General features: G+C 43.1%; 2 protein-coding genes across 3 annotated transcripts; one reads left to right on the top strand and one right to left on the bottom strand.

Moving 5' to 3' along the window:
• Positions 1-2,798: 2,798 nt before the first annotated feature.
• LOC119340390 (2Fe-2S ferredoxin-like) lies at positions 2,799-7,804 on the bottom strand. Of its 2 annotated transcripts, none has more exons than XM_037612302.1 (8): positions 7,695-7,804; positions 7,480-7,564; positions 5,133-5,197; positions 4,712-4,776; positions 4,309-4,415; positions 3,975-4,024; positions 3,801-3,883; positions 2,799-3,284 (listed from the first exon to the last, which is right to left on the bottom strand). In XM_037612302.1, exons 2-8 carry the CDS (start codon positions 7,532-7,534, stop codon positions 3,170-3,172), a joined length of 540 nt encoding a protein of 179 aa, XP_037468199.1. In that variant the 5' UTR covers positions 7,535-7,564; positions 7,695-7,804; the 3' UTR covers positions 2,799-3,169. The 2 variants fall into 2 exon arrangements, with proteins under 2 accessions (XP_037468199.1, XP_037468198.1); XM_037612301.1 differs by having other exon boundaries at positions 2,853-3,284; positions 5,133-5,200.
• A 124-nt stretch (positions 7,805-7,928) lies between these two features.
• On the top strand, positions 7,929-11,881 carry LOC119335570 (nucleolar GTP-binding protein 1-like). Its single transcript, XM_037607682.1, has 3 exons — positions 7,929-8,026; positions 9,090-11,171; positions 11,581-11,881. Exon 2 carries the CDS (start codon positions 9,120-9,122, stop codon positions 11,127-11,129), a length of 2,010 nt encoding a protein of 669 aa, XP_037463579.1. The 5' UTR covers positions 7,929-8,026; positions 9,090-9,119; the 3' UTR covers positions 11,130-11,171; positions 11,581-11,881.
• Positions 11,882-14,818: the final 2,937 nt, after the last annotated feature.

Raw genomic sequence — 14,818 nt, 5'->3', positions numbered from 1 at the left:
ACGAAAACCATCCATTTGCCACTCTGGCCGATCATGAGCTCCAAAGTACTCAGAGTTATCTGTAATTTCATTAAAATCAACTCCACATATCCACGGTACATCACTTTGATCTTTGAGCCATCTTAACAGATTCCAGCTTTCGACGCGTTCACTACGTCTAGCTTTTGCATAGAAACCCATGAACCGCTACACCTTATTGTCGCCCCCAATGTTCTTAACCATTACATCAGTATGTTGATTCCAGAAATTATTGAGGGTTACATAAACTTCTTTGGACCAAAACAGAGCTAAACCTCCGCTGAGCCCTTCACTATTCACTAGACAACAACCTTCAAAACCAAGCCTGGCCATCAAATCACTCACACGTTTCCCCTCGATCTTCATCTCACACAAGAAGACTAGGGCGTGAACTTCCATTTTCACAAGGTCGTGAAGTTCTCGAACTATCTCCGGGTTCCCAAGCCCGCGACAATTCCAAGATAAGCATTTCATTGCGACCCGCGGGCTGATTATCAGGCTCCGCGAGGACTCTTGCAACCTCTTCATCTGCCTTCTTTTTCTTGGAGTCACAACTGTCCTCTCTTGAATCCGATGACTCGTTCTCCTCACTCTGCCTCTTCCTCATCTCAGTCTCTGAATCTTGCACCCGGGCGACCTCCTCTTCCATTTGAACCTCTGCCTCTAGCATTAAATTGGTAAATCGTGTTCCTCACTTTGCCCTGGACTATCTTCTCTGGCGAGGTCACCTCTACACCTGGTTCAACTTCTTCATCTCTAGCTTCTGATTCATTCTGCCTCCCGTCATCTCTGGCGCCATCATGTTTATAGGTTGGTGTACTGCCCCAACTCTTATTCTTATTTGCCATATACCTCAGGGCCTCACGGTACGGGGGTCTCCCATATTCATCTCTCCCTGCAGGCGTAGGACACATCAATTCTGCATGCCCCAACCGACCACAGGAGAAGCAAAAATAGGGCAAGTTTTCATATTGGATGTCGAAAAATTCAGTCTCCTTCGTCCTAGCTTTTTCCAATTGCACCCAACGCATCAAAGGTTCATCCACCATAATCCACACTCTGAATCTGAGACAATCTCCAAAAGCATATCCCTTCACATCAGCATCCAGGGTAACAACATCCCCTACCATGGCTGCAATGCGCGATGGCCATGGGCGGACACAACAGGTTGAACAGAAGGTTAATCACCCGCGCCCATATCTTGATCCTGTTAAATTTGAGTTCTGAAGGGCGTGGCGTGATATTAAACCTCTCCAAGACCACACAATGTTTTCCATCCATCCATGGACCTCCCTCCAAGATCCGATCGTTGTCTCTCTTGTTCACAAAACTAGCCACAAAGACGTTCTCGCCAGTCGACCTAAAACTCAGCCCCTTCGGATTGCCCCATGCTGGGCGCAGCGCCTCTCCGATGGTATTCACATGGAGCACCCTTCAGTGCAGTACCTTGCCGATCAGTGCACAAATTTCCTCCTCCCTCTTCTCTTCCTCGCCGTCAATGACGAGTTTTGCCCTCTCCTTCTTATTCAGATCCAGCCGGTCCATCATCTGCTCCACTGCCTCCGTCTCCTTAGTCTTTCCTCTCTTTCCTCCCATGGCGCTTGACTCCGCTGCCATCTTCGCCCAACCCCCCGACCCTGACCCCTCTCCTGTAGCGCCCCCAAGGGTGGGGCGAGGTCCCCCCTTGATCACCCCGAGTAGGCAAACAACAGGAACAAGACGAACATGGTAGGTGGAGGCCGGCGATTGTGAAACCCTAGACTTGCGCCCTCGAGATCGCCTCGTGTGCCGTCCTGCCACTCGAAACCCTAGAAAAAAGCGTTTCGGGGCTTAACATGATGGCTGTTGTTTGACTGGACAAACGGCTCCACCGAGTAAATTGCAAGAAACCACCACTTTGATTGGTTAGGTTAGCAAAAAACACTATGCTACATTAAAAAAAAACTAAATCTATTTACAAAAAACACTGGTCGGCGGATTTATCGCAAGTCGCCGGCAACGAGGAGGCCCGGGCGTTCTCGTGGATGGGCGGCGCTCGGTCAGAGGGAGGAGTAGGCGTGCAGGAGAAGAGCTTGGGGACGAGCTGCACTCTCCTCGAGCGTTGCTGCAGCTGCACGGCGAGCAAAACAAATATTTTTTCTTTTTTCTTTCAATGATAGGTGGACCCCACATGGCCACACATGACGATAACATTACCAAACGTCGCCGTTAAATATGAGACATTAAGTGATGCCACGTCAGTCTGACTAGCGAGCTCCATCTATCATAAACGCGATCAAACACAGCTAAATTCGTCGATCGGTGTTTTTTGCAAAACGATTACACGAGGCGTGATGTTTTCTAGAGAAAAGAAATGTAGCGTAATTTTTTCTGCTATTCTAGCCTTCAAAGTGGTAGAGAGGCTGGAAGAATTACCGGAGGCGACGGACATTTCTGTCCGTATAATCATGGTTTTTTGGTCTTGGACAGTTTGCTGGTGTTTTACTCCTTGCGTGAATGGCCCAGGACGGACGGACGGTTGGTGGTCGGATCTCGCCGCCTGTGTAGCTTTGTGTAGGTCGGTCTTGTGGCTCTGCTGCAGTGTGACGGTGGTTGTATTTGTACTAGGTGCTTTTTTTAGTGCTGGGCAGCTCCTATCAGCAGCACAGGATCATGGCTGCTCTTTGCCTTTACATCATTTAGAGTCTACAGTAATAATTCATCCAACAGGTTTCCCTTAGACTGAGAGTAAAAAAGAAGAAAGAAAAAATTTAAAAGAAAAGTTTACACGGATGTTCATGTAAGATCTCACGAATATAGTTAGTCCCAGGCGAATGATATTCAGCAATCCTGTAGAAAAAATCTACACAAATAACTAACACTAAAAACAACAACGTAGTACAAACAAACACAAGATCCACTCCCCAGAACTTCTATGAAGCAAGTTTTTATTCTCTCTCCAAATAATACTGCCGACGGGGTGTCACAAACATAAGCTGCTTATTCGGTATATATTCACCTACTGCTAGCTGTAGAAATGAGATACCGATGATCTTGCACTGACCAAGGAGCTCATAAAACGAGAACAGATCCAAGTCCGAAGGCACAGGGGCTCTCAGAGACGATACTGTAGTTAAGTTACATGCTAAGGTACAAAACTGATGGCGTCTCTCTAGTGTGGTTTTGGCACAAAGCCATCTACCGCAAAGTTCCGTGTAGCTGCGGGTAACGCCAATCGGACACCGTCAAGTTCGGGTTGCGCTATTACTTGGCAGCCAAGACGAGACCTGGAAAAAGGTTATTTAACAAATTATTGAGGCCTTGATCAAAAACAATTTTCTTTTAGCAAGTAATCATGTACACAATGGCACTTACACATTTACAGCCTACCTTTATGACCATGTGGGATAACATAATTAGCTACTCCCTCCGTTCCAAAATAGATGACTCAACTTTGTACTAATTTAGTACAAAGTTGGGTCATCTATTTTGAAACGGAGGGAGTACTTATCAGTTAGTTATCTTTGATTTCCGTCCATCGCTAATAGCCTAATATAAATGTCCTGAACCTCCTGGTTGACACTGTAGCACCACTTATAATTCCAAAAGGTTGCATATAGGCGTTGGAAGGCTTTTTTGACAGTGCCTCACTACATAAGTAGTATTGAACTGCCAAAACATCTTATATTTAGGGATTTTAAGATATTTCAATATGCTTGCTTGGATCCTCTAGCTAGTAAAACTTGGAGGGGTTCATGTAAGATGAATAAACAAAAAAAATCCGTTAGGAAATATCCACTTACGTTTCTGTGAGCCCAAATGCAAGGTCAAGCATATCATTTTCTTCATCTGTTGGATCCTCTAGCTTGTTATAGTACTTTACATCCTGGATAATAAGATTCAAATTGCTAGTCAGCACAACTTTAGCTTCTAACAGAAGGAAAAAAAAACCAGGATGGGTTATATCTAGAATATACCATAACTATGACATGACAAGTGGAACACGCGAGCGACCCTTCACATGCTCCTGCAGTAACCAAAATACTAGGAGAGGTTATTAACAACAACTGAAATCAGCTGACAAGATCTTAAAAGTACACATTAATATGCCCATTTAAAAAGTGATGAAAGGTAGTAGCGTGATGTAAAAGACAGTGCATGTGATGGAGTGTGACTGTGTGAGGCGAATAAACACAGATAGTTAAAAAACCTGGTTTATCGCCTAGCATCAACTTATGTCAGACTTGAGCAGGGGAGTAGAATTAAAAAATATGGAAAACCATAAAGCTTATCACTGATTGTAATTATAACCTTCAAGTTCTATGTCATTTTCGTGAGCAGCTTCTAACATGGACATTCCGACAGGAACACTTATTGTCTTCTCAGTACCATCCTTGTTGACAAATGTTACAGAGATTCTGTACAGGGCAGAGAAAATTACTCTCGTCAGAAGACCAGTTCTTTACCCCAAATCAAACAATTGCTTAAAAATGAATAATAACATTCAGTAAAACCGATCAAAGTTATTGTTAAAGGCCGCTATTTCCTCAAGATGTGGAAGGAGTAGCCGATCAAAAGGTCATAAATGTTGACAAAGAAAAATAACATCAGGAAATGGTTTGGACTAATATACTGCTTACTCCGAAGATACAAAGACGGCTAGGTGTTTAGATTTCATGCTGCATAAAAAATGGAAGAAGACAAACATACTCACTTCTCCTTGTCCTCACCGCCTTCATCATGATGACTACTTGTTGCGGTGGAGAAGAGGATGCTCTTCTGAAAAATAAAGGCCAGTTCAAATGATATATCAACACTTCTGTACATACAAACAGATTTCAAGAGAAGGCAGTTTTTTTTAACATGCAGCAGGCAGTGTTTGCTTGCACATATAAGTAGTGTAGGTGGCCAAGTGATACACAGGTAGAGAAAAGATAATATTTACTTTTTTGAAAAAAAACTTCAAAATGAATCTGAAACACGAAGTAATGGGTGCATCATGTATAAAGAAAAGAAAACAATTCTATTGCTGCTTTGGTTATATTCTCGGTCACAGCAGGAACACAAGGCAATAGGGCATAACCAATGCTCTATACTAGCAACCACAATGATTATAGCAGTACAAAAGGACTAACCGCTGGGGTTGAATGCCGGCTGACTTGACCTCGGTAGTAATTGCTGCTATTGCTTGACAAGTTTCCTGCTGCAAAAAGTCAACTAGTTGAGAATGCAGAACCAAATAAACACCTTCACTAAACTAGGCATGCGTAAACCCGGAAAGTTTCTCAAAATAAGCAATCAAGAAACATGCCGAGAAAGTTTTGGTGGGCTGAAAACCAGGATCAAAGGAGGGTTCATTGAACTGCTTGGGAAAACCTCATTAAACCAAAATTTCAAGGAGGTCTTGGATTCAGAGGCTCAATGCTTTTCAACCAAGCTTTGTTCGATAGACAAGCCTGGCTTCTTCTCAGTTTCCCAAACAATCTATTTGCAAGACTCCTCAAGGCTATATACTACCATAGAGGGAACCTTGTTGATACAGTTTTCAGAAATGATGCCTCGCCTGGCCGGAGGGGTGTTGACTGTTGAGCGCCTCGACCTTCTTAAAAAGGGGATTATCTGCACTTCTGGAGGATTAGGGATCGAAGTAAAGTTTGTATTTGGAGAGACAATTGTCTGCCAAGGAATTATAACCTAAAGATCAGTTCAGAAAGGGTAAGTTTAAGATTATCTCAAGTCAAACAACTGTTGATCCCAGGAAGAAAAGATTGGAACACTCAACTGATTTCAAGAACTTTCCTCCCACATGATGCTGATCAAATCCTGAATATTCGCCTCTCCGAGTATAATTTTGAAGATTTCATAACATGGAACCATGAGAAAAATGGTATGTTCTCCGTCAGAAGTGCTTATAAACTGGCTTATAACCTCACTGTTGAGTCCTGTGCAGGAGGGTGCGAGTAGAGCAGGTGACTGTTCTAGACCTATTTGGCGAAATATTTGGTCCGATACTGTGCCTAATAAAGTTCGTGTTTTCACCTGGCATCTAGCTTCTGATAACTTGGCTACTAAGGGCCTGTTCGGTAGCCCTCTAGCTTCTTAACTCCCCAACTCCATGTCTGGAGTGCACCGAAACGGTCTAACTCCCAGCGATGCCAGCGAGAAGCTGGCTAACCACGCAGTGTAAATTTGGAGCATTCGTGGAGTTGAGAAAACCAAGCTCCACAAAAACTGAGAAGCGAGAGTTCACATATATTACACTTCGCTGCCACCGCCAAGTGACTTGCTGCGAACCGGTACGCGGAAACAGCCACGACCGAACAGCCATATGAGGTGTGCCACCGACCAGGCCCAGCCATTTAGACGGCCCACCATTCCTTTTTCGAGGCCACAGCCAAATAAAGCCAGCCACCGAACAGGCCCAGCCTTTTACACAGCTAGCAGGCAGAAGCTAACACACCGAACTGATCAATCACTCCAGGAGTTTACACGAGAAGTCGGCTGCTGGCTAGCGGCGACAGAATTGGGGTGTTTGCAGCTGTGGAGGGCTACCGAACACGCCCTAAGAGAAAGAAATGCAAACATGCCCGGGAGGTTGATAGTACATGCTCTATATGTGGTGTTGCAGAAGATAGTTTTAAATTTTTAATCCAGTGGTTAACTGTACAAAGGCAAAAGCTCTTCATATGGAAGTTAGGAAGGTGTGGGATATTCCTGAAGAATCTCAGTTAGTTTATACAGGGGAAGATTGGCTGCTGATCTTGATTGCAAATCTGAGCAAGGAGACTAGGGGGCTGGTCCTTCTTCTTTTGTGGAGAGTGTGGTGCCTGAGAAACAATGTAATCCACAATAAAGGAGAAGCTCGCATAAAAGATTCAGTTATTTTCCTCCAAAACTGTGCATCTAGTCCCATATGTGCAACTTAAAGCTGGGTGACTATAAAGGCAAACAGCTGATGTTTGAGATTGGAATCAGTACAATGAAATGCGGGCTTATCAACGAGATCAAAAGTCTTCAGTTCATAGTCAACTTGCAGATATTCAGTTTGTGGGAGTGAAGAGAGAGTCTAATAAAGTTGCCCGTGAATTAGCACCGAATGCTAGAATCAGTGGTTTGGTAGGGTTCTGAAGAGCTTATTTCTACTGCTGACCAATGCCGGGCGTCGGTTTCCGAAGATTGTAAGAACCTTATGGCTTTGATGACATAAAGCTCTCTCTTCAGTGCCAAGAAAATATAAATAAATAAAAACAGGACTGCCAACTCAGGAATGGGCTAACATCAACAATGGCCATCTCGTTACAATGGTAGCCACAAAACTTGAAGCATTTCGTCCACGCACAGCGTACTTTACTTATGCATCGCATTTATACAAATTCACGTTCTTGAGCCATTCCTAATTAGGTCCAAGCACAAGCATTTTCTCCTAATTCCTAATGTAACAGACAGTGTAGCAGGAAGAAGGGTGGAGAGATAGATACCAACCAGCTCTGGTCTCGCGCAGGAGCCGCGCCCCGAGCTGAGAGATCCTTGAGAGCATGGCAGCAGCCGAGCCTACTGCCTCCGAACCCTAGAGGAACAATTCAAGAATCCACGAATCAGCACCGCAGCCAAAGAATCACCACGCCGAAGCAAGAGAGATAGTCTATTGGCGGGAGCGATGGATCAAGGGGAAAGCAGGAGCGGCGGAGGAGACGAACCTCGCGGAAGCGGTGGGAGCCAGCCGCCGGTCTCCTTCCACGGCGGCGGGAAGGGGGGAGGTAGGCGCGCGGCGAGTGTGGTGGAGGAGGCTGAGCCGTGGTGGGGTCTCGAACCACCGCCGCCTCCGGTACCGTGGGCCGGGGGTAAGTGGGCTGGAGAATGGCCGTTAGATGGGCCGCGAGGATAGCCCATTAGCTAGGACATAAGATCCCCGAGGAAACCCTTCCCTAAACCCTCCTCTTTCCTCCTCCCCACTCCGTCCGCCGCCGGACGCCCGCCGCCTCCACCGAGGCGAAGCTCCGTCCCGCCGCCGCCGCCGCCGCCTCACGCCGTAAGTAGCCCCCAACTTTCCCCTCCGCTCTCTGCTCGCGTCCCTGCGTGCCGACCGTCTCGCATAGCCGTGCGCCCGTGATGATCCTCGCGGATGGCTGCGGCTGTAGACTCGATTCAACCTGATTCAACCTGTCCATGCTCATCCCTGGTTGAATCTCTCAAGAGTTTGCGAATAGAGCAATTGCTTCCTCTGTTTCGCGCTATGTCGCTCAATAAGGGTTGGCTGATTTTACGCAGAAGATAGGGGATGGTCGACTAATACTTTTCCAATTTGATGAGAAGTTGCCGGCTAGTTTGCTTGCCACTGGCGACGTTTGATGTTTTTCTGGTTGATTCAAGGCTGCCGGCGAGTTTAGCTGCAGCCGATTTAGACACCTGGCGTGGTATTTTGTCAGTGGGTGGAACTACTTCTGCTGTCTTCCTGCTTTTATTTGTGCTAATTTTGTGCAATCCATCATCTAGTATTTGGCGCTATGAGAATGAAAGATGCATGTGTTGCTGTTGCACTTCCTATGAGAGGTTGTTGCTACCATGTAAGAATGGTGTGAGTGTTTCAGATCCTGAGTTAGTGTTCTGGTCTGATGCAACTGACCATACTTGTGCTTCAACTATTTTTAGCTGCCAACAAAGAAAGTGGGGCTTGATTTGCTGGTATCTAGGTGTATAGATGTTTTTTATTCTTTCATATAAGAACGGTGTGCATGTTTAAGGTCCTGACTTGGTCTCCTGGTTGTGACCCCTGCTGTTTATACGTAGCCTTGGAACTATGTTGAACCATCAACAAAGAAACTGGGGCTAGCCGGCCCTTTTGTCTTATGTATTTTATATAAATCGAAGGTTTCCTTGTGTGTAACTAGGATGCAATGATAATGATGGGCATGAATCTAGAGTCTTCACATGATTACAGATAGATATTTTTTATGCAGTGCTTGCTAGATTTCTCCCTGGCTATGTTTTTTGGAAATTGTGATTTCTTGCATTTGCCTGTACCCGTTTTTCTGCGTTAGTTTTTTGACCTGTTTATCTACATAGGATTGACACGACATTTGTTTGCATCACAGGAATAAGTAGCCAAGCTTTACATCGGCAAGATGGTGCAGTATAATTTCAAGAAAATCACCGTTGTCCCTCCTGGGAAGGACTTCATCGACATAATCTTGTCCCGCACTCAGAGGCAAACACCAACTGTTGTCCACAAGGGCTATGCTATCAACCGCATTCGCCAGTTCTATATGCGCAAGGTTCGCTATACCCAGCAGAACTTCTATGAAAAGCTGTCCACCATCATTGATGAGTTCCCCAGACTGGATGACATCCACCCTTTCTATGGCGATCTCCTTCATGTGCTCTACAACAAGGATCACTACAAACTTGCCTTGGGTCAGATCAATACGGCTAGGAATATCATTGCAAAGATCTCCAAGGACTATCTGAGGCTGCTCAAGTATGGAGACACCCTGTACCGGTGCAAGTGCCTGAAGGTAGCTGCACTAGGTCGCATGTGTACTGTTCTAAAGCGTATCAGTCCTAGTTTGGCATACCTGGAGCAGATCAGGCAGCACATGGCCAGGCTTCCATCAATTGACCCGAACACCCGTACTATCTTGATTTGTGGCTATCCAAATGTTGGGAAGAGCTCTTTCATGAACAAGGTTACAAGGGCTGATGTGGACGTACAGCCTTATGCTTTCACAACAAAATCCCTTTTTGTTGGCCATGCAGATTACAAGTATCTGCGGTACCAAGTGATTGACACTCCAGGGATCCTTGATCGTCCTTTTGAGGACAGGAACATCATAGAAATGTGCAGTATCACCGCTCTTGCCCACTTGAGGGCTGCTGTGCTGTTCTTCTTGGACATCTCTGGTTCTTGTGGGTACACTATTGCTCAGCAAGCTGCACTCTTCCACAGTATAAAATCCTTGTTCATGAATAAGCCTTTGGTCATTGTGTGCAACAAGACTGATTTGCAGCCGCTTGATGGGCTTTCTGAAGAGGACATGAAGCTGGTAATGGAGATGAAGTCAGAGGCTATGAAGACTATACCTCAAGGTGGAGATCCTAGTGAAGAGGGTGTTTTGTTGACTATGAGTGCTTTAACAGATGAGGGTGTGATGGCTGTTAAAAATGCTGCATGTGAGAGGCTTCTTGAGCAGAGGGTGGAGATCAAGATGAAGTCAAAGAAGATCAATGACTGCTTAAATAGGTTTCATGTTGCTATGCCCAAGCCTCGTGACAACAGAGATAGGCCTACTTGCATTCCTCAGGCTGTTCTTGAAGCTCAAGCGATTGCTGCTGCAAAGGAAAAGAAGAAACTTGAGAGGGACCTTGAGAATGAGAATGGAGGTGCTGGTGTCTATTCCGCCAGTCTCAAAAAGCATTACTTGTTGGCTGATGATGAGTGGAAGGAAGATATTCTCCCTGAGATATTGGATGGGCATAATGTTGCTGATTTCCTGGATCCGGATATCTTGGAAAGGTGTGAGGAGCTGGAAAGGGAGGAGGGTCTTCGTCTTGAAGAAGAAGCTGCTCAAGATGCTTTCATGATTGATGGCCATGATGAATTAACTGAAGAACAGCGTGAGATATTGGGTAAGATTAGGAAGAAGAAGGCTATGCTCATCCAAGAGCATAGGATGAAGAAGAGCACTGCAGAGAGCCGTCCTATTGTTCCAAGGAAGCATGACAAGGATAGGAAGTTCACAACCAAGAGACTGGGCAGGCAACTCACATCCATGGGTGTTGATCCTACTGCTGCTGTGAACCGACTTCGCAGCCAGTCAAGAGGCCGTAAGCGTGAGAGGTCACTGAGCAGAGCTGATGGTGATGATGCTATGGAAGTTGATGGCCAGCACTCTGACAAGAAGCTGCGTATGAGGTCGAGGTCTAGGTCCAAATCACGACCAATTGAAGAGGTTGTACCAGGTGACGGGATCCGGGATGTTGCTCAAAAGAAGAAGGCCATCAAGAAATCGAGGGACTCTGTCAAGAACAGGAACAAGGAGGCTCGCCGTGGAGAGGCGGATCGCGTCATCCCCACCTTGAAACCGAAGCATCTCTTCTCTGGAAAACGAGGAGTTGGAAAGACCCAGAGGCGATAAACCAGTCAATGTGGACGTTGCTGCTTGCAATCACTCGATCAGGTACGGAAACTGTGCTTTCACTTGGTTATTCTTGCACCTAGTTAACAAATCTTTCTCTGGTATGATCATAAAACTACTCTGTTTTCCCCATATGGATAGGGTTATTAATCTTGAAATTGTGCTGATTTTGTAAATCAAATGCAAATGTTAGAACCAGCACTAATCTTGTAGTCACTCAATTGGTTGCGGTGTAGTTAGCTCAGAGTTCTGTTTACGGATTATACTGTCAAATTGGATTAGTAATTTTCTCAATAGATATAGATATGTAAAAGCATCGTCATCATAAACTTGTGATTGGTGATGCAAGCACCCAGGATCTTATAGATAAGTTTGTAAAGTATTGCTCGAGCTACATCCACATGTTTATTGTAAGGTTGAAGCTCAGCCCTTTGATTTTCTCCTTGTGCAGGAACTACAGGATCACTGCCATTTTCCGTGCTGGGCATCGCGGGAGGCTTCAGCACCAACCTGGCAGGAGGAGATACTATTTACTGCATTTTTACTCGTGTCTGGCCTTTGCTCTCTGTTACGACGCTTGGTCCTCCTTTGTTAGACTATATATCGTTGCTGAACTACATGGTTGTACCTTCGGTTTACTCTGCACTTGTGCGGAGCGGAGTCAAATTTTGTTTTATGGTGTTATTAATGTATTTGAACGGGCCGCTTGTTTTCCTTTTCGTGAAATGTTTTGATACTGTGATATTGCACCACGGTCTGGAACCTGTGAGTTTCAGTAATTTCAACGGGCACCCCCTCAGTTGCGCTTTAGCATTGTCAGGCTCCAGTGCTTGCGGTTGGTAAATGGCAAGTGCTTGCAGTCTTCTTATGATTTATCCAGGCAGAGCAGCTGTTTCTCAAGAGGAACTTAATCATACTTGGTGAGTTATCTAGTCTGGTGAAATAACTTGTAGGATTTTGACCCCTCTTGTTTCCTTTTGCAACTTGTTTTAAAACTTAACAACTCTGCATGTTCTACTGCGAGTTATAACTTTATTCTTTCTATACTCACTTGGATACAAGGCAACGGTGCATGCATGGTTTGGCATTAAAAAGATGAGTTTTAGGACAAAGTTCCCACTCTAGACAAAGTTCTTAGTTTGGACAAAAACATCAGTCTAGCATGGGAGTCATGCGTGGCTGATTGTACAAACTTTGAGGCACTTCAGACTCCCAACTATGACACAGAAGAATAGAGAAGGGAGCATCTAGCATCCCTTGTGCAGAGGACGAGACGGAGTCCAGAGCTTCGAGCTAGAAGAGCCTCCAGCGCACTAGTAGTATCACCACCACTTGTAGAATAGCCATCATGTCGAAGGTGTTGTAATCTCCAAGAATAATAAGGTATTTTTTTTAGCTTGTGTAATCCCTTCAGGCCCTTCCGAAAGGGAAAACCATATGTAAATTATGTTAAGAAAATGAAGTTTCGTACTTCACTTCTATTTTTTTATGAATTTATGGGAGTTCTTATGCTAGGGTTCCCCCTAGGAGAAACGGTATTTTATTTTATTTACCTTGTGTAATCCCTTCAGGCCCTCCCGAAAGGGAAAACCATATGTAAATTATGTTATGAAAATGAAGTTTCGTACTTCACTTGTATATTTTTTATGAATTTATGGGAGTTCTTATGCTAGGGATTCTGTAGGAGAAACCTCTGCTGGTAGTTCTCTATTTAGCCTTATGGCGTTTGAATGAGAACCTTATGGTCGTAGAGAAGTGTTCTCTTCGGGTGGAACTGCCTGAGAAGACGTAAGTTTGTATTTAAAAACATCAAGTGAACGAACCTAGCTACATCTAATACAACATAATAGTAATAATAAAATATGATGAGTAATGAGTAGGATATCACACCACTCCGTGCACACCATCGGTTGTTCTGTTGGCCTCACCAGCCCTTAATAGATCGTAGAATAAGATATAACCAGCTTAATAAAGAATAGACTATGCAAACAGTAATAAAGAATTAAATATTGGAGAGTGAGTAGAATATTAGCCTAATCACATAGAGTTTGAACCAGAAGAAAGAATACTATCTAGCATGTTAGAAACTCATAAAATAGAATAAATAAACTAGAAGCAAGAACTAGAAAAACTAAAAGATGAGTTAGAGAATAGTAAAGAGCGAGAAGATAATGTTGCTAAAAGCATGGAGATGAAAAAACAAATGGTAATGATAAGAGATAAAAATGGAGACAGATTAATACAATTAAAAGATGCAATAACTAGTTTTGAAAATAAATATATTGTTCGATTACCATTCAAAGAAGTGCTAGGGATAATGATCCCAGTTAGAATAGTTCTAAGGCAACATATTTCCTATAAAATATTGGCACTATTAGATACGGGTTGCACAAAGAACATAATCCATGATAAATATTTTGTCAGATGTCCCCAACTAGTCGAAACCATAGATGATAGTAAAGCCGAAGTATCTACTGATATGGCTGAAATAAAGAAAATCCATAACCATTTGGCACATGATATTGAAGCTTACCTAAATGGCATGAAATATACAATAGATGAAATTACAATAATATATTTGTTAGTAATAAATGATGATATGGTAATAGGGTTAAGATTTTTACAACAATCTTTACAAACCATGATTATACATGAAGAAGGGGTTACATTTATTCCATATCAAGATAATGTTCCATAAATATCCGAAGTACAGAAACAAACAAAGGATTTACAAAATGTAGAAATATCTAATTTAGATGATGAATATAACACAAGTTCGGATCCCCTTGATTTCTGTAAAGAAGAATAACTTAGTGAGACCATAGAAGAATATCATATAGAAAATACATATACAAAATGTATAGGGTTACAACCATTCTCTCCAAGTTGGTATAGAGATATAAAATCCAAAAAAGATATAGACAAGATTGTGCAAAGACTAGAAAATATACAAATTATTGGGGAAATACCAATGTAGCATTGTGATAAGAACTCTATAGTTTGCAAAATTAATATTATAAGGGAAGATGGGTCTTATTTGAAGATACTATTGTCGGTAATGAGTATAAATTAATATTTAACCATATTAAGGGAAAATATAATAGTTTACCTGACATATTTTCTCGTTCACAAATTTTACAGAAATGAAGAAAGGAACCCTCGGCAGTGGAAGTGAACGCTTTATATTTGGAGATGATAATAAATTGAAAATATTTCCACCAAATACATTCAATATCAAACCGAAGAGCCATATCCGTATTGATGAGATCCAAGAATGCTTATATGATAATCTTTGGTATCAATACATAATGAATAGAGAAGAGAAAGGATACATGTTGTCTAATCTCAGTAGTCTCGCAGGATATTTTAATGTGTTGAACAAAAATATTCCAAGGTCAGCAAAATTGAAGTACAAAGAGAAGAACCTTTATATATTATGTTTGACAGAAGTAAACCATAAGAGAAGAACCTCTATATATATATATATATATATATATATATATATATATATATATATATATATATATATATATATATATATATATATATATATTATGATAACACCCTTAAGAGTCTTATTCTGCTAATACTAGTGTTATTCTGCTAACACTTCTGTACTCCTCCGTTCACTTGACTCGGACCGCACAGCAACAACAGAAAACTGCAGCACCACTACCTGCCGCCCCGCC

This window comes from Triticum dicoccoides, chromosome 7B (genome assembly GCF_002162155.2).
Source record: "Triticum dicoccoides isolate Atlit2015 ecotype Zavitan chromosome 7B, WEW_v2.0, whole genome shotgun sequence".
NCBI lineage: Eukaryota > Viridiplantae > Streptophyta > Magnoliopsida > Poales > Poaceae > Triticum > Triticum dicoccoides.
Note: the sequence above shows the minus strand (reverse complement) of the source record. Positions and strands in the feature narration are given on the sequence as shown.